Source organism: Asparagus officinalis, chromosome 8 (assembly GCF_001876935.1).
Source record: "Asparagus officinalis chromosome 8, Aspof.V1, whole genome shotgun sequence".
Classification (NCBI taxonomy): domain Eukaryota; kingdom Viridiplantae; phylum Streptophyta; class Magnoliopsida; order Asparagales; family Asparagaceae; genus Asparagus; species Asparagus officinalis.
In genome coordinates, this window is record NC_033801.1 from 11,654,118 (window position 1) to 11,664,975 (window position 10,858).

At 42.5% G+C, this 10,858-nt stretch overlaps 2 protein-coding genes across 2 annotated transcripts; one reads left to right on the plus strand and one right to left on the minus strand.

Annotated features, from left to right (window-relative positions):
* Positions 1,605 to 6,534, plus strand: LOC109851574 (ARF guanine-nucleotide exchange factor GNL2). Its single transcript, XM_020421780.1, is given in 4 exon segments — positions 1,605 to 2,343; positions 2,759 to 2,841; positions 2,843 to 3,247; positions 3,446 to 6,534. Coding segments are annotated over 4 exon segments (4,068 nt in total). The 5' UTR covers positions 1,605 to 1,803; the 3' UTR covers positions 6,486 to 6,534.
* On the minus strand, positions 6,894 to 10,858 carry LOC109820861 (trihelix transcription factor ASIL2-like; the record flags this gene model as incomplete). The annotated part of the gene is made up of 2 exons (XM_020387055.1): positions 6,894 to 7,296; positions 9,691 to 10,858. A coding segment is annotated over one exon (1,167 nt), but the record flags the coding sequence as incomplete, so codon positions are not given.

The window sequence follows — 10,858 nt, forward strand, 5'->3', positions numbered from 1 at the left end:
TTGCCATCGAAGCTCTGAAATACGGCGGAAGTTATATAAGGTGGGATCCACCGGAAAAAAAACACTGGTGAAAACTAATGGGCTCACATTTTTGGGAATGCTCTCTCAATGTGGCACAATTGTTGCGTAGTTTGTTATTTCATATGCCATTAATATTGTCAATATTCTCATTTGTTCAATTTGTTTGTGATCCATTACAGATCCACAAAGACTTGAGTCGAATGAAGAGGTTCAATGCGCATGAAGCCCTGGAGTATGAGCCGATTGATCGGATCCTTAGACCAGCCAGAATCAAGGCTGATGCACCTCGCAAGGAAGTAGCAGGGACAGGCCTTGATTAAGTTTGTGTATATTTATGCTCCTGTTGCTGAAGCAGCAAATATCTCATTTTTTTAATGTCTTTTTATAGTTCTCAAGGACTAATGTTATTTGTAATTTACGGTGTGATTGTAACAGTTTTAATCTAATGTATCCAATAACAAGATTCTCATGAGATGATGCGCGGCGAGTTGAGAGTTCTTTTGTTCTTCTTTCATGGTTTTCCAGAGAGATGCAGATGTTTAAAGGTTATATTTGTTGAGCACTATTCACATGTTTTTCAAGTGAGAAAAAAGAAATTAATGTGAATAGTTTCTCCATATTTCTTTTCTCGTGTATGATTCTTATTCATCGTTCAAAAAATACTATATTTTTAAAATGGAAAGATTAATTTTATTATATATCTCCGCGTCATACCCCTTGATACGAAAATGGGAAAATTAATTTTATTATATATCAAGCAAATCAACTATGAATATTGGTCTCTTCAATTGATGGCAACAACAACTCTGTTTCTATTTCAATGACAATCTAAACAAGAATAAAATGGAAGCAACACGTATTAATTACTTCCTAGTAATATTTTTTAATATTATCCAAACAAAAACAGTAAATAAAGAGAAATGTTCTACTTCCATTACTTTTAAAAATATATAAAACAAACAAAAAAATGCTATTTTCGCTACTTCCTATTTCATAGTTTTGAAAGTTACTTCCATAACCTACTTCTTACTTCCAATACTTCCATTATCCAAACGGGCCCTTAAGAGAATTAAATTATTTTTTTCGCCCCTTGAGATCCCAACTAACTTGATCATCGGAGGAACCTTCGGAAAACCCAACTCCGATCCTCTAACATGTTGCTTGTGCGCAAGACTCTTTTCCATTCAGAAAACAACCATTAAAGAAGATTAAGGGAACCTAAGTTGCTCAAAATCAACCCCAAATTTACTATTTAACTTCTGACATCAACAAGTAGGTATACGGAAATACAAAAAATACTTCAAAACATGACTAAATAAAAAATTTGCAGTAGTTTACAAAAAAGCAGCATTGGAATTTCATTTTACTAACAAGTCCAAGGAACTCTAAGAGCATTTCTTAGTTCTCTAAGAAGCCAGGGTTTGAAATACTACATTTACAGCGAACAGGAGAATCTGTCATATAAAAAATTAACTTGTTTATTATTATCACAATCTTATTACGTAGCAGCACTCCTCTGTGGCACACGAAGATCTATTTGCAACAATTATTTTCCTATTGAAAACTTCACATAATACATCAACAATGCGAAGAGCTTCTAGGCCGCAAACTGCGCAAAATAGGAGACTGTTGAAACTTTCTCGTTAAAGCATTTAACTAACAACCACAAAAACTCCTCAAAATCTACGATAAGAGGCAAACCGCAAAATTATCACAACAAATAATCTCACTTTCACACCTATACGTCCCTCAAATGGACAGCCTTCGTCCTCAACCTCATCAATGGCGAGAACAAAAGATAACTCCGACGATGCCGACGACGGCGAAGCTCGGTCAAGCCCGCGCGGCGGTCGCCGCCGCGACCCCCGCCTCAAGGACATGGGCATCTCATGCATGCTTAACACAGAGGTGGGCTCCGTCCTCGCCGTGATCCGCAGGACCCCCGTCGACTTATCCTCCTCCGGCGCCGGTGGGGCCCCATCTTCCCCCCACGACATAGCCGACCTCCACAACTCCAACATAATAAACTCGCTGAAATCTCTTCGATCGCTGCTGTTCCACCCGTGTCATCCGGAGTGGAGGCTGACGAATCCGTCGGTGTATCTCGCGCCGTTTCTTGATGTGGTGCAGAGCGACGACGTACCAGCGTCGGCGACGGGGGTTGCTTCGGCGGTGTTGAAGATATTGAAGCTTGATGTGTTTGATGAGAGGACGCCGGGTGCGAGAGATGCGGTACATTCGGTTATTTTCGCGGTGACCAATTGTAGGCTTGAACGGACGGATCCGGCGTCCGAGGATGCTGTTATGATGCGGATCCTGCAGGTGACAGAAATTTCGCGTGTGTACATTTACATGGACAAAAAGTTTATTTTCTGTTATGAGAAATGAGTGCAATTGGGTACGGTGTGAATTATTTGCATTCGGTTAATTATGTTCGAGTAAAATCATATTGTTCAATAGCATAGATGGTTTCCATTTTTTTTTAATAACAACGCTTAGACCAAGCTCATGAACGCTATTATCCTAGGTCGACTCCATGATCTTCAAACGGAATTTATCTTTTCATATCGTATTCTTGATATGATGTCAATGTATTGCATAGAGATCCTTGGTGTCAGTATCTTACAAAAAGATCGTATTCTCTTATAAGTACATTTTACCATATAACTCGTACGTTTATATCGGTTGTTTGGACGTTTACCCTGGCCGGTTTCTGATACTGATCACGTACTCACAGGTATTGACAGGGGTGATGCGCACACGGGCGTCCCTCCTCCTGACCGACCACGCGGTCTGCACCATAATCAACACCTGCTTCCAACGTCTTCTCTCGCCTCCCTGAACTCCGCTCCGAAAACACCAGCGCCACCCACGACGAAGAATCCCTCTCGGGCTCCGACGCAGATGACGACCCAGTGGTCATCGGGTACGGAGCTCGATGCATGGTCGACGTATTCCACTTCCTATGCTCGCTGCTAAATGTGGGCGAGGTGGTTGATGATGGGGGAGGGGTGAGTTCGGATGAGGACGTGCAGGTGTTCGCGCTGGTGTTGATTAATTCGGCTATTGAGCTGGGAGGAGAAGGGATCGGCAAACATGGGAAGCTTCTGGGGATAATTCAGGATGATTTGTTTCATAATTTGATTCATTATGCGACGAGGTCCAGCCCATTGGTGCTGTCCATGATTTGCAGCACGGTTCTCAATCTCTACCAATTTCTTCGCAGGTATATTGTTTGCTGAAGTTGAATTCCTTCGTTCTTTGATTTGAAAAGTAATGATTTCTTGCCTTTAAGCTTTTTATAACCACTTAGACAACCTGATAGTTACATGGAGTTATATTTTCGTTATCTTCATGTGATGTCTAGTTGCTTTCCTGAAAATATCATGTTTTTTTCTTCTTTGATGAATTTAGTTGTTTACAGGTCGCTGAGGCTCCAACTAGAAGCATTCTTCACCTACGTCCTCCTCAAGATTGCATCCGGCAGCAGCGGCCTCCACCTCCAAGAAGTCGCCGTCGAAGGCATCCTTGGCTTCTGTCGTCAACCCACCTTCATCATTGAAGCCTATGTCAACTACGACTGTGACCCCCTCCATTACAATGTCTTCGAAGAGCTCGGTAAACTCCTTTGCAAGACCGCCTTCCCCCTCTCCGCCCCGATGTCCCCCATGCAAATTCAAGCCTTCGAAGGCCTCGTCACCATCATCCGTAACATCGCCGATGGTGTCGAAACCGATAAAATCCCCGTAAAAGACTCCTACGACCTCGACATATCGGAGTTCAAGCCTTTCTGGACAGAGCGCTGCGATACATACCATGAGAACACAGAGTCATGGGTTGATTTCGTTCGGATGAGGAAGCTCAAGAAGAAGAAGATTATGGTGGCCGCGAACCATTATAACCGAGATGAGAAGAAAGGGCTCGATTATTTGAAGATATGTCAGCTTGTTCCGACTCCGCCCGATCCGAAATCGCTGGCCTACTTCTTTCGCTACACGCCTGGGCTCGACAAGAAAAAAATTGGAGACTACTTGGGCGATCCTGACGAGTTGAACCTCAAAGTGTTAGCTCAGTTCACAAGTACTTTCGACTTCTCCGGTGTGACATTAGACACTGCACTGCGAACATATCTTGAATCTTTTCGGTTGCCTGGTGAATCTCAGAAGATTCAGAGAATACTTGAGGCGTTTTCTGACCAATATTATAAGCAACAAAGTTCGGATATATTCGCCAGTAATGATGCGGTGAATATACTTTGCTACTCGGTTATTATGCTCAATACCGATCAGCACAATCCGCAGGTTAAGAAGAAGATGACCGAGGAGGAGTTTATTAGAAATAATCGATCGATCAATGGAGGGAATGATCTTCCGAGGGAGTACCTCTCGTCACTCTTCAACTCGATTGCCACAAAAGCGATCGCTGTCTTGGTTGAAAGCACCGGAGCAGTTCTAGAGCTCAATGCAAATCGATGGGCTGATCTTGTTAAAAGAGCCAGAGCTTCAGAGCCCTTCATCGTTTGTGATTACAAGCACAAGCTTAGTAGAGAGGTTTTTGTTACGATTTCAGGCCCATCCGTCGCGACTTTATCTGCAATCTTTGAGCAGACCGATGATGAAGACATATTAAATGAGTGTGTCGATGGGATGATATCAGCAGCGAGGATTGCAAGGTACGGGTTGGAAGATATTCTTGATGAGCTCCTCTGTTGCTTCTGTAAATTCACGACGCTGTTGAATCCTTACGCGACGGCGGAGGAGACGCTATTTACTTTCACCAACGAGATGAAGCCAAAGATGGCGACACTGGCCGTGTTCACAATCGCAAATAAATTCGGCGACGCAATTCGTGGGTCATGGAAGAATTTGATAGACTGTTTGCTCAAGCTGAAGAGGCTGAGATTGCTGCCTCAGTCTTTGGTCGAGCCAGAAAATGCATCGAAGCAAGAACCGGAAATCAACAGTTCGCATATCAAGACTGAATCTGGAGTTATTTTTCCTTCATCCCAGTTTGGGGCCGGAGGCAATAATCGTAACGCGTCAGGTTTAATGGGAAAATTCTCGCAGTTTCTGTCGATGGATAATGGTCAAGAATCGATGTTGAATGTCGGTAGTGAGTTTGAAAACAACCTCAAAATCATACAGCAGTGCAGAATAGGGAGTATCTTCACTGAGTGCTCCAAGCTCCCTGATGAATCATTACAAAATCTTGGCCGGTCGCTGATCTTTGCGGCTGGAGGCAAAGGACAGAAGTTCAGCACGTCTGTCGAAGAGGAGGAGACCGTCGGATTCTGCTGGGATCTCATTACCTGCATCACCTCCGCCAACCTTCATCGCTTCTCGACATTCTGGCCTCAATTCCATGAATGTCTCGGTATTGTATCCCAGTTCCCCCTGTTTTCTCCATGCCCTTTTGCTGAAAAGGCAATCATCGCCTTCTTCAAGATCGCTGTCAAGCTCCTCTCATCTTCCACCGCTCATTTTGACAAAACCCCCGAAGACCTCATCTTTAAGACGATAAACGCCACATGGAAACTCGATAAGGACATACTCGACACATGTTGCTGTGACATAGCTGACTCGACGACGGAGATCCTGAACGACCACGTGATGAACGTACAAACGATGATAGGGTGGAAAACTCTCTTGCATATGCTCTCAATCACCGGACGACATCCCGAGACCTTCGATCAAGGCGTGGAGTCCCTCGTAAAGCTGATGAGCAACGGGACCCACGTCACCCGATTCAACTACCCGTTCTGCATCGAGACAGCGTTCGGGTTTGCCGCACTGAAGATAATCCCGCTCGAAACGAGCTTCAAGATTCTTGATCTAATGGCAGGTTCGGTTAGCTGGCTGATACAATGGCACAAGTCAGGTTACTCCCTCGCAGCGAACCTATTCCTAAAACTAGCCGAAGCACTCAGAAAGACAAGCCTGGTTCGGCGAGAGGAGATACGGAACCAAGCGGTGCAAGCTCTCAGGCGCTGTTTCCAGGGGACGGAGGAGCTGGAGTTCACTCCGGCAAACTGTCTGGCGTGCTTCAACCTGGTGATATTCGCATTGGTGGACGATTTGCATGAGAAAATGCTGGAGTATTCGAGAAGGGAGAACTCAGTTAAGGAGATGAGGAGCATGGAGGTGACGCTGATTGAGGCTATGGGGTTGTTGGTCGAGGTTTATCTTCAGTTTATGGTGTCATTGTCGCAGAGCCCAGGGTTCAGGACGTTCTGGCTCGGGGTGCTGAGGAGGATGGACACATGCATGAAGGCGAACATGGATGAGGCAGGGTATGGGCCGCTGCAGGAGGCGGTGCCGAGGTTGTTGAAGAAGATGCTGGTGCAGATGAAGGAGAAGGAGATACTTGTGCAGAGGGATGGGGATGAGTTGTGGGATATTACTAACATTCAGATACAGTGGATTGCTCCTCAAGTAAAAGAGGAGTTGTTTCCTGATGTGTTTTGATCTTGTTAAGTTAGCAATCCAGCTTGCTCCAACCAGTGTTTCATTGAAATATGCAAACTACACCAAATGAAACTTACAGTGCAAATTGAATCTCAAGCGCTCGAAGGTGCAGCATTCAAGAAAGAACAAAAAACTAACGCTGCCCTACAATCCAACTGCTGACGCTGTACATAAAACTTTACCTAGGAGCAGATAAGATCCCCAGAACCTACAACCTGTTTGCTTCGAAAATGTGCAAGAAGTCCAGGCGTCTTTGCAGCTTTTGTTGCAGGATTTACGGAGCTGAGGACTGTTCGGTTTTGGTTGAAACTGAAAGGAGAGTAATTTAACTCAAACATCACAAGTGTACACTACACATCAATCAACGGAGCCCTGTCACAGATTAAAGCCGTCAGCCCAGTCGAAGGATAATTCATAAATAATCATACTTGTGTTATTTCAGAAAATATCATGAAGTGTCCACAACTGTGTCGTTTCAGAAACAGGCTTGGCATTGCCGCTAAGTCAGATTTTGAATTCATAAAGTCGCCATAGTTTTCTTATTCAGAAACAAATACAATATGATACGGAAGTCAACGGATCGTACATACACACTAATAAGTTACATCCCTACCGGCAAGTTTGCCTTCTTGAATCTCTGGCATCACATTCGGTTACATTATTGCACTAGCCAATGTCACATACGGTTTCTTCTTGGATACATATACTTCAGAGAGCTACTCCTAGCAGCTGGCAGACACAATGAATGCGCGTGACCAGATCCTGAGCTTAGAATGCCAAGTGAGATAAATATGATGCTCTAGGGACAAATCTGCAAAAAAAGATGGATTCACATAATCAGAACCTAATAGCCCGCGGAGTGCCGCAGATGAACGAGTCCGCAATACAAGGCTCCACAACGTTTATGTACTATTTGGAAACTATTTATTTCGATATCATACTCTCGCGAGATGCTATAAATAGCTGATAAGAAAGCCCAATGGAAATTGCAGTGCTGATTGCTCCAGTAGCTTTAAGCTACGTAAAATCCTAACCGAGTTGTATAAAATAGCATGCAATCATCCATAAAGAAATCCAAGCAAATAATAAATTTCAAGTGACAGCTCATCAGCACTTTAATATGCATGCCTCCAAAGTTTCATTAGAACTAAAGACTAATAAGTTCAAGGTCAAAGCAGATAAGCTCGTATGGTCATAGTAAAAAGGAAGCAAAGCAAGGTTGCTTTCGTATAAATAATTACTCAACTCATCAGCATCACCTAAAAATTTGGAGCATCGTATTACCGTTAGGTTAAGACAATTGCAACACTTAGAAGAATTCTTTTAACATGTAATTCAATCCCTTACTATATAAACATAGTTATTTGGCAATTTTACATTATTCATCACACTGCAAGTACAGAACCAATATCCAGGAGAACAAAACCTTGCATAGGCATCATAAAATAAGTAGATCCAGTTGATATACACAGCTGAGCAGAACTCAAAGAGGCTGTTAGTATCATGCAAACCATGCAACTACCCCAGGATTTGCATGCCTACCACATATGTTAAATGTATTACATAATCATATGTTCCACCCTTACAAAAAATTGAAACAGAAATTTGTAATTCATAAATTAAGTACACCGATATATGAAGATACAAAGTTGCCAAGGCAAACAAACTTCCAAGAGAATTGTCCAGTTCCTGAATAGAAAGTTGGATTGCTGTCCACAAGATTTGACATGCATCATAGAGCTAAACTAATGCTTCAATAAAAGATATTTATAATGATTTAGCCATGGTAGGAAAATGATGAAGGAAGAGAATAGGGTAAAAGTAGTTCCCTGTAGGAGCCCTCCAAATCACAAATATATTTCATAATTTTCATTCATCAAGTAGCCACAGAATGGATAACGTAGCAAAATGGATAGTGTAATACTATCTTCCCATATAAAGTGAGAATAATGCTTCATCAAAGAAATTCAGAATGATCTAGCCATCTGTAGGACATATGATGTAGGAACCCAACAGCGTAAAAAGTAGTTGCGGGTCTTTCAAAATGTAAATATATTTATCAAGTTGCGACAGAATGGACAGTGTAGTAATGTTTTCTCATATTAAGAATTCAAACTAACAAACCAAATAGAAAAGAAGACAATGATGTAAGTGCAAAATGAATAACTCCGGAACCTCTAGTATCATTTCCAAGCTATAAATTTGAAGAATGAGACCATATGGTAGCGCTCAAATTAACAAGCACTGAGCAAAAGGATGGGTATGATTGGGAATCTGGGAGTATATTAAAATAGTGAAAGCGTGAAACGAGGAGAAAAAAATCTCATGAGAGAACTTAAGGTATGCCCCACCCCCAACCCATCCACCCACACACACAAGTACATTTTCTTCATCAATGAGCAACTAAAGTTTTAAGGTTTGCTTGCTGTCTTCTTGTTACTTGTTGGATTGTGCACAATACATCTGAAGTAGCAAATTTTATCAGCCGAACTACCAAATAACTTAAGATTTTCTCTATGGCATGGCCAATAAAGACTTGCTGGATTGCACTTCCACAAGTTCTCTTTTGAACATTTTCCTATGAACCATGCCACTATGGATTTTGCTGATAAATGACAATTCAAAATAACACATATCAATAAAACTATTTAGTCAATCAATAAGCACGATACTAATGTCCTTTCCGCTAAAAGGTAACATAGTGTAATTCTAAGAAAGAATTAAAGAAAGAAGGTGATGACTATATAAATAATACTACCTCAGGCACTCCTATTTCAGTACAAACATCAATCTCAGTATTATCATCAGTTAATCAAATTAAAAGGTAGGATACTAGCAACTATATCTACAGTTTCATTTCTCTTTTAATATCGTCCAAACTGAAGAACTTTTCACAGTATAATTACCAAGTACAAAGAAGAGAACAACCATTGTTCAGGCCCAACATGTAGACTAGTCTAATAGCTAGGGAGACTAGTCTAATAGCATTTCAATAACTCTTTTCTAATATGGTTATCCATCTTCTGAATATGGGTTTCTCGTACAATATTCAAATCAAACCAAAAAATGGTCTGATAAAAACTCAACCCAACATGTAGTGATAAAATTTGCAAAAAACTAGCAAAAGCAACTCACTTATAGGCAATAATCACAGTATAATTAAGAATGCAGAAAATTAGAACAACATAATGATAAATCATACTACCTTAGCCGCTCAAATTTCCAGCCGACGCATCAATCTCATCATCATCACCATCACTATCCTCGGTCATCCTTTCTTCCTCATCCTCCCCTTGTTCCTGCCTAATCCTCACAATCTCCGCCTGCGCCCTCTCCAATATCTGCCTCTTCTGAACCTCCAAATCCCGATGAAACTCCTTCCTCATTCTCTCCAGCTCCACCATTTGCTGCCTCTTACTGTTCTCAATCTTTTCATAAACCTCGCCAAACTTTTGTATCGACTCCGCCAACATTCTAAACGACGAATTTGGTAACGCCTTCGACTGCACTTTCTTCTTCTCGCTCATCATCGGAGGGAGCCCATCTGATTCATCATCACTATCAGTTCCAGTATCACCCGGACTATCTCTCATCTCATCAGTCGCATTCGCTCGGTTCAAATAAACCCTAGAATTTGGAAACACATACTCCCCAGCATCGACCCCACACGCCAACCCCCGCGGTGACCTCTTCGTTGCAGGTGCTGGCACTGGCGTCGATGTAGATGGCATCAAAGAATCCATCTTTTCGAAGTAAACCCAATCACTCTTAAAATTCACGATCTCTGTCATCCTAGCTTTCTCCTTCTTATATTTCTTCTTCAGAGTGTCCAATCGATTCCTGCACTGAGAATCGGATCTAGTGATTCTCGAAGCCTGGTTGACTTTCTTAGCGACCTCGCTCCACTCATCAGATCTAAGCGATTTACTTCCATTTTTTACAAAAAGATCGCCCCAAGCGTCTAGAAGAATAAAGGTTGATTCTTCCGACCAATCCGGGGGCGAATTCTTAACAGCAGGTTTCGAATTTGCGACGATCGGCGGCGGTTTTCGAGGGACGAACTCGAAATTATCGAGCTTTCTCCGCTTTCCTCTACTCTCGAGGGATGAATTGTCTTCGTCGTTGTCGTTGTCATCGACTGGCTCCTCGTCTTCGCGCTGCTCCACGTAATGGTGAGGTTGGTAATGGACTGAATTGTTCGTGTCGGCGTTGTGATCGTTGTTGATTCCGTCCGAATTTGATTCGGACTCGTAGTCGTCGTCTTGATCGGCAAAATTTCGAGAGAATTGGGGCTGGTTCGGGATTGGGGGATGTCGATGGTGGGGATTCGAGGGGTAGGTGCTGGGGGGATAGCGAGCGTCATCTTCGACGTC